Here is a 25,629-nt window from a genome sequence, read left to right as displayed (position 1 = left end):
TTTCTCTCTATCCCTCCTTCTCTTTCACTCTTTTTCTTTCTTTTTTTCTCATTTTCGTTTTGTCTTCTCTGTCTCTTTCTCTCTTTTACTCTCTTTATATCTCTTATTCTCTTTCTATCTCTCTCCTTCCTTTCTCTCTCCATCTCTCTTTCTCTCATTCTCCCTCTCTTACTCTTTTTTTCCCTTTTCCCCTCTTTCTATTTTCTCGCTCTCTTTTTCTCGTTCTGACTGACTCTGTCTCACCATCTCTTTATCTCTCTCTCTTTCTCTCTTACTTTCTTTTTTTCTCTTTCTCTCTCACTCTTTTTCTCTCTCCCTTATCATTTTCTCTCGCTCTATGTCTATCTCTTGCTCTCTTTCTCGTTCTCTCTCTTTCTTTCTCTCCCTCTCTCTTTTCTCTCTCTCTTCTTTCGGTTTCTGTCTTTCTCTCTCTCTGTCAGTTTATTTCTTTTTCCCTATTTCTATCTCTCTTTATCTCTCTACCTCTCTCTCTTTCTTTCACTCGTTATCCCTCTCTCTTTATCTTACTCTTTCTCTCTCTCTTTCTCCCCTTTTCCACTCTTTGTCTCTTGTTATCTCTATTTTCCCTCTCTTACTCTCTCCCTCACTTTCTCTCTCTCTTTCTGTCTCTCTATTTCCATCGCTCTCTATCTCTTTAACTTTCTCTCTCTTTCTCTCTCTCATTTTCTGTCTCTTTATCTCTCTTTCTCTCGCTATCGTTCTTTCACTTTCTACCTCTCTCTTTCTCTCTCTATCCTTCTCATTCTCTTTCGCTCTTTCTGATTCTTTTTTTCTCTCTTTCTCACTTGCTGTATCTTTTTCTCCCTCTTTCTGCCTACCTCTCGTTCTCTCTTACTTTCGCTCTCTCTTTCACTCTTTACCTCTCTCTCCTTCTCTCTTTTTCTCTTTCGTTGTCTCTCTCCATATCTCTCTTTTCTCTTTCTCTCTCTTTGTGTCTCTATCTCTTCTTCTCAAGCTCTCTCTTTCTCTCGTTCTCTCATTTTTTGCTCTCTTCCTCTTTCACGCTTTATCTCTCTTTCTACCTCTATCTCTTTCTTTCTCTCCTTCTTTCTGTCTCAAATATTCTCTCTCCCTCTTTGTCTCTCACTCTCCTCAAGCTCTCTCTCTCTCGTTCTGGCTCTCATTCGCTCTCTCCCTCTTTCACTCTTTATCTTTCTCTCTTTCCCTCTCTTTCTCTCTCATTCTCTCTCTCTACCTCGCTCTTTCTCCCTCTATCTGTTTCTTTCTCTTATTCTCTCTTTTTCCCTTTCTTTTTCTTTTGTCACTCTCTTTCTCTAATGCTGTCTCTATTCTCTCGTTCCCTCTCCCTTTCCATATCTCTCTCTCTTTCTTTGTCTCTCTCCATTTTTCTTTCTCCCTCTTTTCTCTCTCTCTTTCTCACTCTCACTCCCTTTCACTCTCCCTCTCGTTCTCTCTCCCTTTCGCTCTCTCTATCCTCCACTCTGTATCGCTCTCTCCTTCTATCTCTTTCTCTCTTTATTTGTCTCTCTCCATTTTCTCTCTCCATCTCTTTTCTCTCTCTTTCTCAGTCTCTCTCTCTTTCTCTCCCTCTTTCACTCTTTATCTCTATCTCTTTCTCTCTCTCCATTTTTCTCTCTCCCTCTCTCTCGTTGTCTCTCTCTTTCATTCACTAACTCTTTCTCACTCCTCTCGTTCTCTTTCTCTTTCGATCTCTCCCTCTTTCAACGTTTACCTCTTTCTCTCTCTCTCTATCTCTTTCTTTCTCTCGTTCTCTCTTTTTTCCCTCTCTTTCTCTTTTTATCTCTTTCTTTCTCTCTTTCTATCTCTCTGTCTCTCTTTCTCTCTGTCCTTTTCTTTCTCTGTTTCCCTCTCTCTGTATCTCTATCTTTGCCTCTCTTTCTCTCTCATTTTCTCTCTTTCTCCTTCTCTTTCCTTATCTTTCTTTCTCTATCGTTCTCTATCTTTCTCTCTCTATTTCTCTATCTTTCTCTCACTCTTTTTCTCTCTGTCTCTCTTAGTCTCTGTCTACCTCTCTCTCTCTCATTCCCTCTCTTTCTCTCTCTCTCTCATTCTCTCTTTTTTCTCTATATCTCTCCCTCCCTCTCTTTCCCTCTCCCACTCTCATCATCTCCCTCTCCCGCTCTGTCTGTCTCTCCCTCTCTTTCTATTTCTCCCATTTTCTCTTCCACTCTCTCTCCCACTCTCACTCTATCTCATTCTCTCTCCTAGTCTCTTTCCCACTCTCTCTCTTTCTCCACAACTCTTTCTCTCCTAATCATTCTCTCCAATTTCTCCCCCCCCCATTCATTCTTTCTTGTCCGCTGTCTGTCTCTCCCACTCTTTCACTCTCTTTATCCCAATCTCTCTCTCTCTCTCTCTCTCTCTCTCTGGCTCACTCTCTCTCCCTCTCTCCCAGAGAGAGAGACCAAGTTTGGGAGATAGAGAGAGTGGCATAGAGAGTGTTGGGAGAGAGAGAGAGAGAGAGAGAGAGAGAGAGTGAGAGTGGGGGATAGAGAGAGGGCGAGAAAGAATGAGTGGGAGAGAAAGGGAGTGGAGAGGGAGTAGGAGAGAAAGAGTGGTAGAGAGAGAGAAACATTGGGAGGGAGATAGAGTGAGTGGGCGAGAGAGTAGGAGAAGAATGGGTGAGATAGCGGGTGAGAGAGAGTGGGAGAGAGCTTGAGAGAGAGAGAGAGAGAGAGAAAGAGAGATGGAGAGACGGAAGGAGTGATTGGAGAGTCTCTCGTACTTTTCCTCCTAATCTGTCTTCCACTCCCTCTCTTTCTCTCTCCCTTTCTTTTTCTCTATTTTTAGCTGTCCCTCTTTTTTTCTCTCTTTCCTCTTTCCCTCTCTTATTCTCTCTAACTCTGTTTCTCTATCTCACTCTTACTTTCTTTGTCTCTCTATTTCTCTCTACGTCACTCTCTTTCTGTCTCTCTCTTATTCTCTCTCGTTCTCTTTCTTTCTCCATTTTCACACTTTCTCTCTTATTATTTCTTGTCCTCTTTTTCTCCCTCTCTTTCACTCTTTCTCCTTCTTTCTCGCTCTCTTTCTCTCTCTTGTTCTCTCTCCCTTACTATTTTGTCTCCTTTTCTATATGTATATCTCTTTATCTCTTTCTCGTTCTCTCTATCTTTCTTTCTCCCCCTCTCTCACTCTTTCTCTCTTTCTACTTCTCTGTTTCTGTCCTCGCTCTCTTTCTCTCTGTCAGTTTATTTCTGTTTCCCTATTTCTATATCTCTTTCTCTCTCTACCTCTTTCTCTCTCTCTCTTTTTGTTTCACTCGTTATCCCTCTCTCTTTCTCTTACTCTCTCTCTTTCTCCCCTTTATCCCACTCATTCTCTTATCTCTCTTTTTCCTCTCTTTCTATCTCTTTTTCTCTCCCTCACTTTCTCTCTCTCTCTTTCTCTGTCTCTCTATCTCTTTAACTTTCTTTTTTCTCGTGGGTCGCTGGTTCTTCCCGGGATTCTTGCTCCACCATTAATACTGGCCGCCATGCATAGTCTATCGTGTGCTGAAAAATGGCGTAAAACCCCACAACAATAACAACTTTCTTTTCCTCTCTCACATATTCTGTCTCTTTATCTCTCTCTTTCCCTCTCTTTCTCTCGCTATCGTTCTTGCGCTCTCTATGCCTCTCTCTCTCTATCGTTCTTTCTTTTTTGCTCTCTCTTTGACTCTTTTGTTTCTCTTTTTATCTTTCACTCTCTTTCTTTCTCTTTTGCTGTCTATTTTTCTCCATCTTTCTCCCTACTTCTCGTTCGCTCTCCCTTTCGTGCCCTCTATCTTTCAATCTTTGTCTCTCTCCTTCTCTTTCTTTGTTTATCTCTATTTTTTCTCTCCAGCTCTCTTTTCTCTCTCTCTTTCTCTCTCCTTTCGATCTCTCCCTCTTTCACTTTTTCTTTCCCTCTCTCCAATTTTTTCTCTCCCTCTTTTTTCTCTCTGTCTCTCTCAATCTTTCTCTCCTTCTCGTTCTCTCTCTCTCTCTTACGCTCTCTCTCCCTCTTTCAATCTTATTCTCTTTCTCTTTCCTCTTTCTCTCTCTCTATCTCGCTCTTTCTCGCTATCTTTCTTTCTCTCTCTCTCTTTATCTCTCTTTTTACTTTCTCTCTTGCTGTCTCTTTTCTCCCTCTCGTTCCCTCCCTTTTGCTATCTCTCTCTCTTAATCTCCTTCTCTGACTTTCTTTGTCTCTCTCCATTTCTCTCTCCCGCTCTTTTTCTTTCTCACTATCACTCCCTTTCTCTCTCCCTCTCGCTCTATCTTTCACTCTTTATCCCTCTCTTTCTCTCTCTCCATCTCTCTCTTTGTCTCTCTTTCTCAATCTCTCTCTCTCATCTCTATATCTGTCTCTTTTTCTACCTTTCTTTCTCTCTCTCCATTTTCTATCTCCCTCTCTATTATTCTATCTTTTTGTCTCTCTCTCTCTTTCTCAATCTCTTTCTTTTTCCCTCTCGTTCTCTCCCTCTTTCACTCTCTTTCTACCTTTCTCTCTCTTACTTTCTCACTCTTTGTTACTGTTTGTCTTTCATTATCTCTCCCTCTTTCACTCTTTATCTCTCTCTCTACCCCGCTCTTTCTCTCTCCCTATCTCTTTCTTTCTCTTGTTCTCTTTCTCTTTTTATTTCTCTCGTTCTCTTTTTATTTCTTTCTTTTTCTCTGTCCCTTTTTTCTGTTTCCCTCATTCTCTTTCTTTCCCTCTCATTTTCTGTCTCTCTTTCTCCCTCTCTTTCTTTCTCTCTTTCTGTCTCTTTCTCTCGCTCTCTAATCTCTCTCTTTCTCGCTCTTTGTTTTTCTCTCTGTCTACATCTCTCTCTCTCTTTCTGTTTTCCTCTTTCTCTCTCTCTGTCTCCTTCCCTCTCACACACTCTCTCCCTCTCCCTGTCTCGCACTCTCTCTCTTCCACTCTCTCTTCTAGTCTCTTTCTCACTCTCTCTTTCTCTCCACTCTCTCCCTCCCATATTCATTCTTTCTCGCCTCTGTCTCTCTCTCCCACTCTGACTCTTACTATCCCAATATTTCTCTCTCTCTCTGGGAGAGAGAGAGACCGAGTTTGGGAGATAGAGTGGTATAGAGTGAGTTGGGAGAGAGAGAGAGAGAGAGAGAGAGAGAGAGAGAGAGAGAGAGAGAGTGGGAGATAGAATGTGTGGGAGAGAAAGGGAGTGAAGAGAGGGAGTGGGAGAGAAAGAGTGGTAGAGAAAGAGAGTGAAATTGGGAGAGAGAAAGAGTGGGAGAGAGAGAGTAGGAGAAGAATGGATGAGTTAGCGGGAGAGAGAGAGATGGGAGAGAGTGAGTGAGAGAGGTAGAGACGGAAAGAGTGGGACAGAACGGGTGAGAGTCTCTCTTACCTTTTCTCCTACTCTCTTTTGCATTCTCCCTCTTTCTTTCTACCTCGCTTTTTCTCTCTATCTTTCTTTCTTTCGTTCTCACTCGCTTTCTTTTTTCTTTCTTTCCCTCTTGCTGTCTTTTCCTCCCTCTTTCTCTCTCCCTCTCGTTCTCTTCCCTTTCTCTCTCTCTATCTTTCACTCTTTATCGCTCTCTCCTTCTCTTTCTTTGTCTCTCTCCATTTTCTGTTTCCTCTCTTTTCTCTCTCTTTCTTAATGTGTTTTCTCTCTCCCTCTTTATCTCTGTCTCGTACTCTTTTCCCTCTCTTACCCTTTCTGTCTGTCTCTTTCTTTCTCTCTGTCCCTTTCGCTCCGTTTCCCTCTCTCTATCCATCTCTTTTTCTCTCAATTTATGTCTCTTTCTCCCTCTCTTTCTTTCTCTCTATTTCTGTCTCTCTACGTCACTCTCTCGTTCGCTTTCTTTCTCCATCTTTCAATCTTTCCTTCTCTCTCTTATTGTCACTCGTTCTTTCTTTCTCCCTCTTTTTCACTCTTTCTCTCTTGTTCTTTCTCTCTCATTCTCTTTTTGTTCTCTCTCCCTTACTATTTTTTCTCTCGTTTTCTATGTTTATCTCTCTTTCTCGTCCTCTCTTTCTTTCTCTCCTCCTTTTTCTCTTTCTGTCTCTGTCACTTTATTTCTTTTTCTCTATTGCAATCTTTTTTCTTTCTCTCTCTACCTCTCTCTCTTTTAATCTTTCTTTCACTCGTTATCCCTCTCTATCTCTTACTCTTTCTCCCCTTTTTCACTCTCCTTCTCTTGTTACTTCTCTTATTCTCTTTCTCTCCCTCACTTTCTATCTTTAACTTTCTTTTTCTCTCTCATTTTCTCTTTATCTCTTTTCTCTCGCTCTCCCCCTCTCTCTATTATTCTCTTTCTCTCTCCCTCTCTTCTCTTCTCTTTCTCACTCTCACCCCACTTCTCTCTCCCTCGTTCTCTTTCACTCTTTATCGCTCTCTCCTTCTCCCTTTCTTTGTCTCTCCATTTTCTGTCTCCATCTCTTTTCGTCTGTATTTTTCTCTCCCTCTCTCTACCTCGCTTTTTCTTTCTTTTTCCTTCTTTCTCTTTTCTTTCTCTGTCCATTTCGCTCTATCTCTTTTTCTGTCTCTTTCTTTCTCTCGCTCTATCTTAGTCTCTACCTCTCTCTCACTGTCTCCTTCCCTCTCTCTCTCATTCTCTCTCTATCTCTCCCACACTATTTCTCTCCACTCTCTCCCTCCCACATTCGTTCTTTCTCGCCCTTTGTCTCTCTCTCCAACTCTCTCTATCCCAATCTCTAGGGCCCCGAGTGGCCGAGTGGTCTAAAGCGCTCACCGTTACGGATCACTGCCATCTCACCTCTGTCTGCGTCGGTTCGAGTCTCGGATTCGGCTAATGTGGTTATGTGAGAAAGCTTGCCAGTAGCTTCTCGTGGGTCGGTGGTTCTTTTCGGGTTCTTCCTCCACCATTAATACTGGCAGCCATGTATAGCCTATCTTGTGCTGAAAAATGGCGTTACACCCTACAACAACAACATCCCAATCTCTCTCTCTCTCTCTCCGACTCACTCCCTCCCTCTCTCCCAGAGAGAGACAGAGCGAGTTTGGGAGATAGAGAGAGCCCGTAACTTCAGTTTGGTACAATGTAGAAAAGTCAATGCTGGCTTGATGGATAGAAAAATATCTTAGGAGTAAAACAAGCCATATAGTTTGGACGTGTGCCTTTAAAGACGGAAATAGAAGAAGGAAATCTCGAGTCATGGGTGGAACGAAGTATTTGGAAGTTCCGTACCTTCTCTCTTATATATTATGATAGAGAGGGTCCTATGTCAGAACTGGTCATGGGGGTAATCTAAGGTAGTTTTGTCACTCTGTATGATTTTTTTTCTTTCAGATTGTTTTTTTTTTCCTCAACATCAAGCTCGCGTCGAGCACCTGTGTTACAAAAAGGTTATCTGACTCTGAGTGACAAGTTTTGGGGTGACCTCTCCAATCAATTGGGGTGACTTCTCCAACCACTCTGGGGCGACTTTTTCAGATACGTTGGGGCGAGTTCTCCATGGGGGCGAGTTCTCCGCATATATTATTAAGCAGGTGTATGCAACATTAAATTTGAGCATAAAAACTCTCCCTTGCACCCCATATTACCGAGGGTCAAATCCGGATCATTCAGGCGCTTGGTATTAAGGAAGGGGGAGATAATTCCAGGTATTCCAGGTAAGGTCAGGTGGGCAAACATCACTTATATCAGAATGCTGCACAATGTTTCGAACACAAACTATTCACTGATAAAGATAATTTAAAAAGTCTAATATCGACGTTTAATTGGATCATTGTCAATCTACACGACAATTCGAGCTTTTTCCATTTGTTCACAGTCCATAAGGTTGACCTCGAGATTGTAATTTCCGTTTTGATCACTAAAACATAAATAACGTGATACGCCTTATATTGTAGGACTACATGCAACCTTGATCTACTCCAATTCAGCGTGTTATGTTCACGTATGATATTGCTGTATTGGAATTTTATTCAGTGATACAGTTAAGACTAGACTACTCTGTATCGATGGTCCATATATAGGCCGATAAATCAGCCCTTCACCCGTGATGATATTGATTCTCGGGTGAGGGGCTGATATCATCTATTCATTAAAAGCTGCAATTATCTGCATCCAACTTTGGCTGCACACATCGGTGTACATGTTATACACTTTCCGATATTCCTCGTGGCTGTGCTACTACTGTCGGTTCAAGGGTTCTTTGGTGACATGTAAATTATAGTTCCTGATCAAATCATATGTTTGGTGACTTATAAATCCATTTGGAATAGCACAACCATCTGTCCTATGGCCATTTTGAATTTTGTGCTTATGGCTGTTACCAATTACCAGTATGTGTATGCAAAATTGCATATTTTAATGAACAGGTGACATCAGACCCACAACATTGTCCATCATTATCAACACGTATTTCTGAATTTGGTTTATTGGACTAGTCCATATAGTCCTACAATGTAAGACATTATCACATGTTATTTATGCTTTAGTGCTACATCCCATATGCCCAAAACATAAATATCAGCATCAAGGTCTTACATGTAGGACTATGGTCCATACAGCTTGCAAACATTATACAAATAACTGTTGACGGTTTTGTGAATTGCAGAGGCTATTTGCTTCTGTGTACTCTAGTCCCACAATGTTAGACACATACCCGATATTATTGTTTGGGGGGTGATGGTACCAAAATATAAATAACGTGATATGTCTTATGTTGTAGGACTACCGTGTACCCTAATTGGAATTGGTTTTTGCAAGGCTGCTGTGCACCTTATCTGGAGAGACAGATCCCATCGGCACTTAGAGTTTCAAATGGCCCTTCCCACCCCATCAAAGATATTTTGATATTATATCTGGGAATGCCCCAGTATAAATGTTAAAATGCCTAAAATAGGGTAGGAAGGGTAAGAGTAAACTCGGACATGGCCTCTTTGTATATACATGTAATCTGCATTAAGTTACTCTTAAAATTTACAGGTTTGGATACCCCAACATCTATCAGTTTACTGGTATTCTTAATTTCATATGTAATTGGCCCCTGTGCTCACTGGATAATTTAATGCAAGATCTTAAATTAGCATTTAGAATGTATCGGACATATCTTTAATGTATTAATTGGTGCCATGCAGATGGTTTGTGCAGCAGTGGGTGCATGGCAGCCAGTATTTTAAACGTTAAGTAGGCCAGCATGGCTGCCTTGCAAATAGACTTTGTGAATACACTTTTGTATGGTGGTGACAGAACCAGTATGAATTGAAAACAATATTCAAGAACAGCAATTCTAATTGAACACAAAAATGACTCCAGAATCCATGAATTAAGCCAAAAATTCACAATTGATACTGTAATTATGTTTTCATATACCTAGTAAGTGAATATATGCTTAAAGGTTAGGAAATTAACAGTTTAGTTGTTATGACCCAGGTGCCAAGTTCCAGAGGGTAGCAATAAATCAAAGGGTTGATGTCAGTTGCTTGTATAAATGTTTTGTTACATGGCCAGGAATTAAATTCCTTGGAGTATAGAATGACTTCAAGGCATCATCTAGGGTGCCAAGTCTGACATGGTGGTCATTGATCACACATACAAATTTTCAGACAAGTGAGATATAGCGTAACAGATGTTGTTTGAAATTTATGTATGATCACACAAAGACCCTTCATGCATACAGACAGATGGACAGAAATTCACATTGTTATATGCTCATTTTTGTCTGTGTTAACTTTACCTTGCTAGAAAAATGCTGTATTTTACGATACTGAACACCTTCATATTTTATGCACATGTGTGCCTAAAGTTAGTATAGTGTATTAGGAACTAATTTCTAAACAAACCATGTACACTCATTTAGTAGATGCTTTAGGTTTTGATTGATTAAATTTGTTTGTCAGTGAAATGAAGCAGCTGTTTCATTCATTTGAAAGTATAGATGATTTAAGTTAACATTGTGGTCGAGTTCAGAAACAAAACTTTCAAACAAGCAAACAAATAGACGTGATGTACGCAGTGTCAACAACAAATGTGAGAGATGCAGTAATTTAAAATATCATTGTGATAGTGAAACAGTTATTGAGAAGAATATTCATATCTTTTTGCAAATATCATTGTGATAGTGAAACAGCTATTGAGAAGAATATTCATATCTTTTTGCAAATATCATTGTGATCAGTGAAACAGCTATTGAGAAGAATATTCATATCTTTTTGCAAATATCATTGTGATCAGTGAAACAGCTATTGAGAAGAATATTCATATCTTTTTGCAAATATCATTGTGATAGTGAAACAGCTATTGAGAAGAATATTCATATCTTTTTGCAAATATCATTGTGATCAGTGAAACAGCTATTGAGAAGAATATTCATATCTTTTTGCAAATATCATTGTGATCAGTGAAACAGCTATTGAGAAGAATATTCATATCTTTTTGCAAATATCATTGTGATCAGTGAAACAGCTATTGAGAAGAATATTCATATCTTTTTGCAAATAAAATGGTTAAGACTATGACAGGTGCTCTCTAAAACAATATAGGATAAAAAAGCATATTGAGGCAAAGGGCTATCACATATCTATCAGAGATCTACCATTTTACAAGTTTGTCAAAATACTAATCTGAGAAAAAAATGCAATCAAAGGTTTTGGTTGGAAACTAAATGCCTCAGAACCAATAATCCAAGTATTATTTCCAGTGGGCAAATGGAGTGTCACAGAGCAGCTGCTTTTCAATTTCCCCAGTGTAAATATTTTGATACAATGTTAGGATGGTAATAGAAGACATATACTGTATGATACAGGTCATAGCTGGGGTTCTCAAACAGAGAGATGAAAGTGACTGTGCATAAGCATGTTTTCTTTAGCTGGTAATACAAATGGTTATAAATACACTTACGTTTGTGCACATATGTATCAACATAGAAAAAGAATCCATGCAGATTCATTCACAGTATGATCCATAATTTCAAATTAAGTATAGTAGACTAAAATGGCAATTCTTTTTTAAACTGAAGTAGATCACGCAACTAAGTTAAAAGGTGGAGCTATGTGTGGATGAATACTGTTATTGTGCATTGATGAATCTTAGGTTGTGAATTTATTTTGGAATAAAACATAAATTCTACTACATTGTTCCTTGTAATGTCTTTTATTATTAAGCCTTTGGCAGTAGTAAACAAAATGAGCATATATTAGTATCAAGGTTACTGCTTTTGTATGGGAAAATATAAACTCGTTTTTTATTACACTGTATTATTAGTATTAGTATTATTATTATTATTACACAGCATTATTATTATTATTATTATTATTAACATTGTTATTATTATTTTTACACTGTATTCTTCGTATTATTATTACTCTGTATTATTTTTATCATTATTATTATTATTGTTACACTGTATTATTATTATTATTATTATTATTATTTAATTCAGTTTTCATAACCAAAGAATAACATTTTTGTTATCTCTTGACAGAATGCCCCTGGTCAGAATGACGATGTTTTGCAAGGACTCCACAGTGAGAAGGAACAAAAAGCTATTCATTCTCATCTTCATAGGATTTGTAGTCTTGCTAGTTTACAGATTTGCAAGGATTCCCCTGCATGGTTATATCAGAAAGATTGACAGATCTGTAATTGATGGTCATGAAATATCCTATTTCAGGGAGAAAATGGTTAACAATGCAACTTTCTTCTCACACATAATGAGCCATCAAGACTTTCTGCATCCAGATTCCAAAGCTGCAATGGAGATATATCTCCACAAACAGTCTCAGAGCTTCGTGTTTGATTTGAAAGACTTGGTTACAGATGTAGGCTTCAATGTTGAAGATGATGTAATTGTATACCTACACATACAGAAAACTAGTGGAACTACTTTCAACCACCACCTGGTGGAAGATTTAGAGCTCGACAAGCCGTGTGACTGCCCACATGATGTGATAACCAATCCATGCTACTGTTTCACACGGAAGAATACAATATGGCTCTTTAGCTGGTTTACAACAGGCTGGCCTTGTGGGCTTCATGCTGATTGGACAGAACTCCATGAATGTATAGATGGTGCACTTGATAAAATAGAGAAACAGCATAGAAAACGAAGGTAAATAAATATGACTTTTTTGATTTTCTATTTCATCCTGAAAACGCAAAGTATAATTTAAATCAAGTCTCAGATCAACCTTTCTCAAAATTTGTTGTTTTTCATAGATTTGTTGTTTAATTTTCATAGTTGTCTTCCTTTGCTTCTGAATCAGCATATTGGTGATTAACTGAAACAGGACCATTGATCCTAGGCAAATGGGCAATTTATATTGATTTCATAATTTGACAATTTATAATTTCCCCTATTGAGGCCAAGGTAATGGCTAATTTAGGTGTATTCTGCAGTAATCATAGACACATGTATATCATTCAGGTTATAATGCATGTAATGGACAATCAACTTTTCTTTATTTTCATTTGTATATCTCCAAAATAAAATAAGAAGAATCAGCATTATATTTCACACAGGATTTATACTGGAGAATGTTTCATTTACAGACTATACAGTTTTTAAAAAATCTAAAGAAGAAATCCCTTGGTCATGAAAATGCACATGTAGAAGTCTGTGTATATATTTTTTATTGGTATTTTTTCAATTGCTCTCTGTCTATAACAAATCATGAACATTTCAAGTTAATTGTCTTCCCATCAGTAGTTTTAATTGTCATTCATTATATCTATATTATCTAGTAACAGAATGTCATTACTGTATTGGAAGTAGTCTTGTGTGATAACAGATGTATTGTTTGATGATAAAGTCAGTTTGACTTACTGATGTTTGAAGCATGGATAATGTGGTACAAATGTTGACTTAAGCATATTCTAAAAATTACAATAGAGAAAAGATTCTCTGTAAATCCAAATATAGTAATCCCTCAATATCATGCTGCCATTGAGTGTCGTAGATTATACTGCCTTATACTGAGTTAATATATAGTGCTTCCTCATTATAATGCAGCCATTGGAAGTCATAGATTTTACTGACTTATAATGACTCATTATACAGTACTTCCATGTTATAATGCTGCTGTCTTTGAATGCCATAGATCATGCTGCCTTATACTGAGTTATTATATAGTACTCCCTCATCGTAATGGTGTCCTTGGGAGGCATAGGTTATACTGTCTTATTGTGAGTCATTATACAGTACTCCATCATTATAATGCTGTCTTTGGGAGTCATAAAGTATGATCCAGTTTAGTGAGAATGGCTTATAATGAAGTACATGATATAGTACTCCCATCTTATAATGCTGTCCATTGGAGCATTAGAGTTGACTGCATTATAGTTAGACCACCCTATGATGAAACACATTATTCAGTACATTCTCATTATAATGAAGTCCGTAGGAACCATTAGGTATACTGCATTATTCTGAGACTACTTTTTAATGACATATGATACATGTTCCTTATCTCTGAAGAATGAATCAACATACATTTTATCTCTATTTGTCAGATATTTTTACATTACCATACTTCGGGATCCAGTTAACCGTTACTTGAGTGAGTGGCGCCACCTATATGACGGAGAGCACTGGAGGGATTCTTTATTACGTTGTGGAGGGCAACGACCTTCACTCTTTGACCTTCGACCCTGTTTTAGGGAGAAGACATGGAAAGGGGTCAGTTTTGATGAGTTCATGGACTGTCAAGACAATCTAGCTACCAATCGTATGACACGCATGCTCGCTGACCTAACCAAGAGCAATTGTTATCACAAGCGAGGAATAAAAGAGAAAGATAGGCGAATCATTATGCTTGAAAGTGCTAAAGAAGATCTGAGAAAAATGGTGTTTCTTGGATTGACAGAGGATTACAGTCATTCCAAGGCTCTCTTTGAACATGCATTTGGTTTAAAGTTTAAGAATGGGCTGAATGTTAGTAAGTTAGAACCAGAGGAAAAATTCTACTTGAATGAGATGCAATTTAGAGAAATGCTACAGTATGTAGAACTTGATGTGCAATTATATTTGTATGCAAAGGACCTTTTTATGCAAAGATCCAAACAACTTCAGTAATTCATAGACTGACTGTATGCTATGCCCCATCATGAATAGTAGTGTTACCATTTTCTGTTCATGTCTGTTTTCAATTCATCATCTTTCATCCACTGTGATGGGCCATTCTTCACGCATTGTCACATTTATGACTATTATTTTTTTTTATTTTTAAAAACTTTGTTATTCCAGAAAGAATGAAAAAGTATGGCCTGTAAATGGTCTTTATCTATTCTAAATGCATCTCAAACTCTTTATTTCTTGATTTATACATTGATGCCTGTGAAATGTAAATAAAAAAGTACAGTAGTTATAAGCCTGAGGCATTATTTGCTGGATAACCCAGATAATTGACTCCAGCTGACAATTGTGAAAAACAGTATGAGAATACAGAATGTATTGAAACTCCATTTGGAATGGTGTTAGATAATTTTGTGACAAAATTATTATAATACATTACACAAGAAGATAACATGGACTTGTACATGTGTGTGTGTGTGTCATTTGGATTTTTAATGTAACTTTGCGTGCATGTGTGTGTCTGTGTGTGTGTGTGATTTAGGTTTTTAGCAAAGCTTTAACAATTTTTTTAGTCATATCATGATATCTGCAGTGCGAGAGTTTATAGTGAAGTCTAGCACTGGGGTATAATGCTGCAGACAGGTAACATTGTGTCCCACTCAGTCACAATATCCTGATACCAGGCCAACCAGTCCTAACACTAACCTCTTAATGCTGAGCTCCTAGCAAGGCAGCTGCTAGTACCATATTTGTAAGTCTTTGGTATGACTCGACAGGGGTTCATATCCGCGACCCCCCACATCCGAGGCTCTAACCACTAGACCACTAGAGTGATCTAACTTGTACAAAAACTGTACAAGAGCATGCCAGACTTCAGACTGAGGGGATGTGAGTTCAATGTTACCATCAGATCAGTCTGTAGGTGGTTTAATAAAGTTGTGTGTCCTAGGGCAAATCATTTTTAATAATCTTATTGTGTTGTTTTGCCGTACAGTGCAAACTAAACCCAGATCATGAAATGTCCAGTAATTAACCTTCATGGTCATAAATGAAATTTTGTGAATCAGTCCATTTTTTCTTAAGTTTTTTAAATGCATTGTGTATTGAGTGGAATTTAAATCTCCCCTTCACTTGGAAAAACATGCTAGTTTATATAGCATACAAAAAAGGCAGTTTATTTTAGCTGTACAATTTATTTAATTGACTTTCAGATCAATAATTAAAGGATCTGGGTTCATACTTGCCAACATGTATATATAATTTATAAAGAAAAACATGTACAAAGTGGTTCATTATTCCCATATATTATCAAGAAACTATATTATCATTATTTAGATTTTGAAATATTGTTGACACGTGACCCCAGTAATGTAATTCTTGATAAACGTAATGAGTACATCATGTTTCAGAGCAGGCCAAAGAGCGACCAGAATTTATCTTTGGTCATTTTTTATGTACGTCAGTGATTTTAATTTTGCCTTCTGACCTTGGGATGAGCCATCCTTGAAAAACAGTTGTGTTATATCCTCAGTTATGTTATATCCTGAGTTGTGTTATACCCTCAGTTGTGTTGTATCCTCAGTTGTGTTATACCCTCAGTTGTGTTATATCCTCAGTTGAGTTATATCTCAGTTGTGTTATATCCTGAGTTGTGTTATATCCTGAGTTGTGTTATACCCTCAGTTGTGTTGTATCATCAGTTGTGTTATACCCTCAGTTGTGTTATATCTGAGTTGTGTTATACCCTCAGTTGTGTTATTTCCTCAGTTGTGTTATATCTTCTTATGATATAGTTATTATCACATGTCCCTTTGATCCAAGGCCCCTAAAACATGTTAGGGACTGGCTATTTAATTTTCCATGCCTCTGGTGGATGGGGTGCAGGAATTTTTTGACAGGAAGTTTTCAGTGCACAAATAGCTTCAAGAAATACTCTTGTTCTGATTTATAGGAAAAAAAGAGATAATTATGTTGTTCGTTATATTAGTTGAAAATAATAGATTATCGTGAGTCCAAAGAAATTAAAATATCCCAATTCAAAACAAAATTCCAAGCCCCCCCCAATAATTAAATGGTCAGTCCCTTGTCAAAAGAACCGCTCTGGTGGCCTAGTGGTTAGAGCATCTGCCTCAGATGCAGGAGGTTGTGGGTTCGATCCCCGACTGAGTCATACCAAAGACTTACAAAAGCGGTACTAACAGCTGCCTCGCTTGGCGCTCAACATTAAGAGGTGATTGCTAGGACTGGTCAGCTTGGTGTCTGGATGATGTGACTAGGTCGGACATCATGCTACATGTCTGCGGCATGATGCCCCAGTGCTAGACATCACTATAATCTGCCACACTGCAGACATCGTATTGATATGACTGAACAATTGTTAAAGCTATGTTCAAAATCCAAATCACACACACACACCCTTATCAAGATGCTGAGACATGAGTGAAAATAGAGGGTCATATTGCACATTCAGATCTTGGAACATTGTATCAATCAGAAATAAAATTTACAGAAACAGTTTCTTGTTTTTAGTATGCAAAAATAAATTTGCTATTGGTCAGCATATGATTGGTATTTGTAGTGATTTTGAATACTTACTAATAGGTACAGGTTATCTTTTCTAAGAAACTAATATTTAATAGAGTACTAAAACACACACTTGGCTGAGCTAAAAAGAGTTTTAGATTGATTGCATTAAGAATTCTTAATTCAAATCTACATAGTAATTTGAAGTTGCTTCCTTTTGATCATACCATTTTATTGAATTTACTTTAACAGGTTTAAAGTGTGTAAATTTGAAAATTGGAGAAAGCCAATAGATGTCGGGGCCCAGAGTGGCAGAGTGGTCTAAAGCGCCTCCATTTTCGGATCACTGCCATCTCACATCTGTCTGCATGGGTTCGAGTCTCAGATTCAGCCAATGTGGGTATGTGAGAAAGCTTGCCTGTAGCTTCTTGTGGGTTGGTGGTTCTTTCCAGGGGTTTTCCCGGGTTCTTCCTCCACCATTAATGCTGGCTGCCATGTATAGCCTATCGTATGCTGAAAAATGGCGTTAAACTCTTCAACATCTACAACCAATACATGTCATTATTAAATCGTGAATAATCAGGTTTGGAATTTTGTTTATTACATACTTTTGTATGAAACTTGCTGATTTAAGCATTTACCAATGGATGAAATGAGTCAGAATACCTTGATGTCTGTTGGAAGACCAGATCTTTTTATTTAGAATTTACAAGTACAAATTTGCAAGGAACAAACACCTGATTTCAATTACAATAAAAGAGCATGATGTAGTATTTAGGAGTAATGGGCCTTTGTAACCATATTTTCTGTAGGGAAATTTTTGTACAACAGATCTATATTGTGCAGATTGCCTGCTATATTTACTTTGAAATATAATGCCGATAAAGTATATAATGCCGATAAAGTTAAGAACTTCAAATCATAGACTTCCCTTTGAAACATGAAACTTGTTGATTGGAAAAATATACCACAGGAATAAAGAAAATGTAATACCAGTGACGAAAATTTATGTTGAAGACTAGTAACGTATTTATTTTGTCTTTCTTGAGTTGATTGAGCAAGACTTTCAAAGTGATTCTAGTTACTGTTCTGTAGACCTAATAATGAAAAAATGCAGAAGTTATTTCTATGCAATATAATCACACATCTTCATGATATCTCAAAATGTGTTGGGTTTCATTCTAAAAACAACATCATAAGTCATGCTGCATCTAAATATAGTTTACATTATACATTACATTTTTGTTTTCAAATACTTTTGTTTACTCCACAACCATTTAGGTTATAATTATGTACTCATATTTTAAAACATGATTTAATGGGAACTGTTTTTTTATATATCTTTTACAGAGTTGTATCACAGGAACTTATGCAAACATTTCCATAAATATTCTTTATTTTTTTGTTATGATATTTTGACCATTACATATACTATATTTGGATAAAAATGTCATTTTAACCTGGAATTCACTGTCTTTTTGTATTTTCACATTTAAGTTAAGTAAGTATTGTGTTGCTTTCATATAAAACCTGAATGTAATCAGAAAAAATAAACAACAATCTTATCTGTTATGGTAACCATGGTAACTCAGTTGTTGGTTCAACTGCCTTGGTGTGTCTTTGGGAAAGGTACTTTGCTTCATTTCCTTGACATCTACAAAGTGCCATAAAAAACAACTATTGTTTTGCCAGTAATCACAGGTCCATCACTTTTATAAATTTACAGCTGTATTTAAGGGGCTTTTAGCTGGCTGTCTTCTGTCTGAACATATTTATTACTGTCGCCCATTTTAATATTATGTTTGGATTGGGTACCTGTGTCAGTACTTGATTCCATAAATAAGCAGAGCTGAAGAACTTGTTAGGTACATAATCATCCAGTGCATTGCATGGATTATTCTATGTGGCAAGGTGACTTGAAAGATAAAATAATTTACCATTAAACTTTTTTGTTTCATTCAGAAAGACAGGAGTTTAAAATACCACAGGGATAGTTAGCAATACATGTAGTTAGCCATATATAATATCATTAGGGTAACATCCAGGGTATTCCAAATGCTTCATACTGTAGATGTATTACAGTCAGCACTCATACACATTCCAAAACAATCATGAAGGTAAAAAGGAATTAATAAAGAACTAAATACATTAATTAATAAGAACAAAATGTTGAGTTGTCCTCCTCTACAGATATCAAACTTTATGGAGGACTTGCACTTGTAAGGAAGAACTCTTGATTTTCACCTCAAAATCTCAGAGGTTGAGGTCACAGAGTCATTAAGAAAAAAACATGGTTTCTGCACAATACATCACATTCATAGACCAATAGATCAAACATTGTACATGTAGTTGGTCTGCACTTAAGGTAATGAAGCATGTCTATTTTGGAGTCAAACGTCAAAGGTAAATTTCACTGCAACTGAAAATGGTTTCTGCATAATAATTTGAGTTCTCCATCACTTACAGTTATCAGACTTTGTGGGGAAGGATTCAGCACCCTATTATGTTTGGGGTCAGAGGTCATGGTCATTATGACTTGAATGGAAAAATGTTTTCTGCATAATAACATCACATACCTGGACCAAACATTTCAGATGGCTTGCAGTACATGGGGCAAGGAAGAAAAATGGGCTGTGAATAATAACTTTTGTTCTAGATCCCATGCCTTGACCAAAGTTTGTGGATGGCTTGGAGTTAAAGAATGGAAAAAAACCTACTGAAGTTTGGCTCAAAGGTCAAAGTCATTGTTGCCAAATATTGGATCTTGCAGAATTACTTTTGTTGTGGAGTAAGCTCTTTGATCAGCCTAAATAGATCGCTTTCATTAACATTAATGCATAACCTTTAGATTGAGAATGAAATGGTAAGAGATCATGTTAAGTTTAATGAGAATATTTCTGAGTAATGGTTTCTGCGTGTTTAATTTCGCTTGACTGTATTGGGCACTATTAAACACAGGTAAGGTGCACAATGTGTCATTTGTGATGCTTCTAGTTTAGAGGAATGTCAGTGTTATATATTTTTATTTTCCACTTTACTGTCTATATCATTCTATAAAGTTGTAATATTTTATGATGTTATAACTCATCAGGCCCAGCCCTAGGATGTGCAGGGCTCAAGGCAGCATGCGGGGCCCAAGGCAGCAAACAATGAGCACGGGGCCCCAAGCAAAAAAATTGCATTGCGAGGTAGCGCGGGGCCCAAGACAGTTGCTTCATTTGCCTTTCCATAGGGCCTGGCCTGTAACTCGTATATCAGTGGCTTTGATTACAAATTATACCAGTATCATTCTCTGAACAATATTGACAGAAGAAGAACATGAGTGGGTGGGTGTTATCCATGGCAAAATCAAGCTACTTAACAACAAATACTAGTTATCAATATTACTGGACAGTCTAAGAAATGTATATATTATTAAAATCCAATTGATAATAGAGATGTAAATTATATATTTAATTATGGAGAATACATTTTATAGCTCTTTATTGCAGTCTTTCAAATACTACTACTACTACTACTACTACTACTACTAATAATAATCATAATAATAATGTTAATCATAATAAACCCAGCATATTTTGATATATAACATAAAGATGAAACCAAAACTGTATCAGTTCCTAAAGATTTTTATAATCTTGAAACACAAATACAGAAAGTCTAAGAAGGAACTGCTACCAATGGCAACATTGAAGAAAGCCATAATGTAACTATAAAGTATAAATACTTCCAACTAATAGTCACATGGTTTACACTAGTGAACTACAAATCTAAATTACTATTATTTAGTTGTGTGAGATCTATATATGTTTACTAAATCAGACAGAGCTAGTGGATATTTGAAGCCTAAAATCACAGATTTTCCTTGATCAACCAAACAATAGAAAAATCATTGTAATGGCTGCTATTGTACTCTCTGTTGTAATGGTTCCCTACCTGTTTATAAATGTTTCTCACTGTTTTTATCATGTGCAGTGTGTTAGTCTATATTAATATTTACAGGGGTAATATAAATAGCTCTAGTTTCAAAATTAATCATGAAGGCTGGAAAAGTTATAGATTTGAATGGTATGCCAGTTAAAAATAGTTCTCTAGAATGGCTAAAGCCAATTCACATTTAACTAAAGCCAATTCACATGTAACTAAAGCCAATTCACATTTAGCTAAAGCCAATTCACATTTAGCTAAAGCCAATTCACATTTAACTAAAGCCAATTCACATTTAGCTAAAGCCAATTCACATTTAGCTAAAGCCAATTCACATTTAACTAAAGCCAATTCACATTTAGCTAAAGCCAATTCACATTTAGCTAAAGCCAATTCACATTTAACTAAAGCCAATTCACATTTAGCTAAAGCCAATTCACATTTAACTAAAGCCAATTCACATTTAGCTAAAGCCAGTTCACATTTAACTAAAGCCAGTTCACATTTAGCTAAAGCCAATTCACATTTAGCTAAAGCCAATTGATATTTATTAAAAGAAGAACATCTATAACAGATCCTAATGATTTTAGTTTCAAGTTGAAGAAAACAATAAATCAAAGTCAATCACTAAACAATAACTTGAACAACAATCTTATCACAAATTTAGATCTGTTAGGAAAATCTGATGCAGCTAATAGTTTTTGTATAAAAATGTGTTGTTGCTCCTGTACATATTAGGATATTTTGGTATAATACATTGAATGATATAAGAACATAGAGAGAAGGTCTTAATAATAAATTACCTTATGTAGGATGAAAAGAGACTAAACTCTGAAAACTGCAAAAAAGAATAGATTATGAAAACAAAGAATTGGGATACACAAGACTTAGTTTTTTTAATGACAAATTAACAATCCTATAAACTTCTTTACAAACTTTATGAACTGTTCAGTGGAATAAAACATAATGAACAGGTGGGAACCAATTGCACAAAGAATAAATACTGATATATCATCCATAGTGATACAACAGAATCAAAGGAGTGCCTAGAAAATTGTATTAGATTGCAATCACAACAGTTACAGAAAATCTGAAGAATGGGCAGAAAGATAACGATGAAAATATTATATGATTTCTTTAATAACTTTATAGCAGGTATGAAAAGTTGGAATACAGAATGACAGCTGTCATTATTAGTCTTTCACAATTACAGGGGAAGAATGACTTTGTAGTAGTAATATAAAGATAGAGGACTTAAAGAATAAGCTGTATGAGTGAAACTAGGAGCAGATTTATGGCAATATCATCTGATTTAAGTAATAAAATATAGCATTTGAGAGTTGTTGTTTTTCGTCCTTTGAGATCAAAGATGACCATGACATCACTGACTGGTTTAGTTTCAGTGAGCGCATGAATGGCTGATCATGCCAGTTTGTGCTCTGAACAGTCTGTGACACAGTTGTCAGGAGATGCTCTTTGTGTATATTTAATCAATGGAGGATCTGCTGTTAATCTGAAATATAAGTTGCACTGCCTCCCACATATCCTGTATTCAAAATGTATAGCTCTAGCATGCATGAGACTCTGCCATGAGGAGCGATCCTGTGTAGGATCTTCCCAAGACTACGAGTCGATGTTGAAGTGTTTCAAGGATGACTTACGGGAATCATTGAAGCATTGCTTCTGACCACCATGAAATCACTTTTCTCTCTCTAGTTTGCCATAGAAGATATTTGGTATATGCTCTTCTGATATGGTGACATGACCTGCCAATCTCAACTGTGATTTCATCAGGAGAGTGTGGATGTTTGGAATCCTGCTTGTGTGAGAGCTTCAGTGTCTGGAGCCCTGTCCTAGTTTGTTATCCTCATCATTTAGAGATGATGAGCTTACTAAGTCTCCAAGATGAACTTTATGCTCAGTACGAAAGTTCGAACAAATGACAAAAATATACTGATGGAGATCTTAATACTATTGGTATGGCACAAGGACCTATTGATGAATTAGATAAAAGGTGAAACAATTATTGTTGTTGTTGTTGTGGGGTTTAATGCCATTTTTCAGCACACAATAGGCTATACATGGCGGCCAGTATTAATGGTGGAGGAAAACCCCAGAAAGAACAACTGACCCACGAGAAGCTACTGGCAAGCTTTCTCACATACCCACATTGGCTGAATCCGAGACTCGAACCCACGCAGACAGTGGTGAGATGGCAGTGATCCATAACAGACAGTGCTTTAGACCACTCAGCCACTCGGGGCCCCGTGAAACAATTAAGTCGATAGTTTAATATTATAGAACAAAAGAAAACAGAGAGATAAAATTGATAAAGAATAATGAAAATGAAAAGAAATTAATAATAATAAAGTAAAAGGACTTTAGCATTAAGAGAAAGAATGTATGCAGGTAAATAGAAAAAAATCAATGACTAAATTAAACACACATATTGGAATAAAGAGTGCTTTAATTGGCGATATTAATGACAGGCTGAACTATATAAAACAAGGATGGGTGATCCTTATACAAGGCTGGGTATGATGAACTGCCAATAAATGTATTACCATTTGATTTTCATCATATATATCCAAAAGTTATTTTGTTTAATGCAATAAAATAACCACATGCTTATTCTGGATATGAAAACGGTATATGTTAAATAGTTTCTGGGTGTATTGTTGGGTTTCAGAACACTGCAAAGAGCAGGTACCCCATTATGGAGTTAATATGTTCCATCACATTTTGCTGAATACAGTTTGCCCTTTGTCTTAGAGACCCTCTAACACTTTCATGTTATTAAAATCAATAAGTCAGGTTTATATTACTTAAATTTTAATAATTGGCAATAAATAAAAGTCACTATTGTGTAGTAAATGAGAATAAAGACTTAGTAAAAATTTACCTGGAGGACCTCAATAAACAAATTATACATGAAACATTATAGAAGAAAAATGTCATAAATGTTATTTACAAGAAAACTATTTTATTCTTTGTTAGAGCTGACAGAAAAAAATCATTGGGTATTTAGAACTTAGATTTTGTAACTGATAACATAATTAAAATATTCTATTAATAAATATCAATGTTAAATTTTTAGGATGGAAAGGTATGTCAATTACAAATATATTTTGAATAGCTCATACAAATGAGCTAATGTGAATTAGTTTTCCTTTTTCACTACTTTTGTGAAAAAATAAATAATAGCAGAAATGCTGTCACCTAGATCAATGTGTTAGATATCAAGCTAAGAGGTCCTAGCGATTTAACCTCAGAATAATCGGAAAAAGATAATTCGGAAAAGAGCTAGATATACCATTAACTAGTGAACTAACATGAACAATAATTGTATTGTAAATTTAGGTGAACCAGTAAAAGTAATTCATACAACCACTAATGGGTTTGTACAATGATGTCTTTATGGACAACTATGAAAGACTTTGGAAGATACAAATTTAAAAATATTAGAGAAGAAGCTAATTAAAAGTAACTGTTATTAAGCAGAGAATGACTTACATAATTGTAAGGAAAACAAAATTATGTATGAAATTATATTTTGACCTTAAGGCTTTGAAAGCTGAGACTATTCAGCTAAAGACTTTGATAGCTGAGACTCTATTCAGCTTAAGTCTTTGATAGCTGAGACTCTATCCAGCTTATGACTTTGATAGCTGAGACTATATTCAGCTTAAGACTTTGATAGCTGAGACTATATTCAGCTTACGACTTTGATAGATGAGACTCTATTCAGCTTAAGACTTTGACAGCTGAGACTCTATCCAGTTTAAGACTTTGATAGATGAGACTATTCAGCTTAAGACTTTGATAGCTGAGACTCTATCCAGCTTAAGACTTAGATAGATGAGACTCTATCAAGTTCAAGGCTTTGATAGCTGAAAACTCTATCCAGCTTAAGACTTTGATATATGAGACTCTATCCAGCTTGACTTTGATAGATGGGACTCTATCCAGCATAAGACTTTGATAGCTGAGACTATCCAGCTTAAGACTTTGATAGCTGAGACTCTATGATGAGACTGTCCAGCTGAAGACTTTGATAGCTGAAAACCCAATCCAGCTTAAAACTTTGATAGCTGAGACTATATCCATCTTAAGACGTTGATATATGAGACTATTCAGCTTAAGACTTTGATAGATGAGACTCTATCCAGCTTAAGACTTTGATAGCTAAAAACTCTATCCAGCTTAAGACTTTGATATATGAGACTATCCAGCTTGAGACTTTGATAGCTGAAAACTCTATCCAGCTTAAGACTTTGATAGATGAGACTATCCAGCTTAAGACTTTGATAGCTGAAAACCCAATCCAGCTTAAGATGTTGATAGATGAGATTATTCAGCTTAAGACTTTGATAGCTGAGACACTATCCAGATTAAGACTTTGATACATGAGACTCAGTCCAGCCTAAAACTTTGATAGCTGAGACTCTATCCAGGTTAAGACGTTGATAGATGAGACTATTCAGCTTACGACTTTGATAGCTGAGACACCATCCAGATTAAGACTTAGATATATGAGACTCTATCCAGCTTAAGACTTTGATAGATGAGACTATTCAGCATATGACTTTGACAGCTGAGACACCATCCAGTTTAAGACTTTGATAGATGAAACTATCCAGCTTAAGACTTTAATAGCTAAGACTATCCAGCTTACGACTTTGATAGCTGAGACTCTATCCAGCTTAAGACTTTAATAGCTGAGACTATCCAGCTTAAGACTTTGATAGCTGAGACTCTATCCAGCTTAAGACTTTGATAGCTGAGACACTATCCAGCTTAAGACTTTGATAGCTGAGACTATCCAGCTTAAGACTTTAATAGCTGAGACTATCCAGCTTAAGACTTTGATAGCTGAGACTCTATCCAGCTTAAGACTTTGATAGCTGAGACACTATCCAGCTTAAGACTTTGATAGCTGAGACACTATCCAACTTAAGACTTTAATAGCTGAGACTATCCAGCTTAAGACTTTAATAGCTGAGACTATCCAGCTTAAGACTTTGATAGCTGAGACTCTATCCAGCTTAAGACTTTGATAGCTGAGACACTATCCAGATAATATGTATATCAATAAATAGTGACATTTATCTTGCAAATTTGCAATTTAAATTACATTGCCGATGTTCTTGCCTCTCTTTTTCGTGATCTCTTACTTTACAATTTTCTCTGTCAGAGCCGTTTTGACAGGTATGATAT

The 25,629-nt window shown here is 36.6% G+C and overlaps 1 protein-coding gene and 1 pseudogene across 2 annotated transcripts; one reads left to right on the top strand and one right to left on the bottom strand.

The window, feature by feature from the left end:
- Positions 1-297: 297 nt before the first annotated feature.
- Positions 298-2,950, bottom strand: LOC149799902 (uncharacterized; annotated as a pseudogene).
- Positions 2,951-7,520: 4,570 nt separating this feature from the next.
- On the top strand, positions 7,521-17,951 carry LOC149799901 (heparan-sulfate 6-O-sulfotransferase 1-B-like). 2 transcript variants are annotated; one of them, XM_089959350.1, is made up of 3 exons: positions 7,521-7,555; positions 11,374-12,000; positions 13,401-17,951. In XM_089959350.1, the coding sequence occupies exons 2-3, from the start codon at positions 11,375-11,377 to the stop codon at positions 13,960-13,962; spliced, it is 1,188 nt and encodes a 395-aa protein (XP_089815476.1). In that variant the 5' UTR covers positions 7,521-7,555; position 11,374; the 3' UTR covers positions 13,963-17,951. The 2 variants fall into 2 exon arrangements, with proteins under 2 accessions (XP_089815476.1, XP_089815478.1); XM_089959352.1 differs by lacking the exon at positions 7,521-7,555 and adding an exon at positions 7,566-7,724.
- The last annotated feature ends 7,678 nt before the right edge of the window (positions 17,952-25,629 follow it).

This window comes from Sinohyriopsis cumingii, chromosome 5 (assembly GCF_028554795.1).
Source record: "Sinohyriopsis cumingii isolate HCF-2022 chromosome 5, ASM2855479v2, whole genome shotgun sequence".
Lineage (NCBI taxonomy): Eukaryota > Metazoa > Mollusca > Bivalvia > Unionida > Unionidae > Sinohyriopsis > Sinohyriopsis cumingii.
Note: the sequence above shows the minus strand (reverse complement) of the source record. Positions and strands in the feature narration are given on the sequence as shown.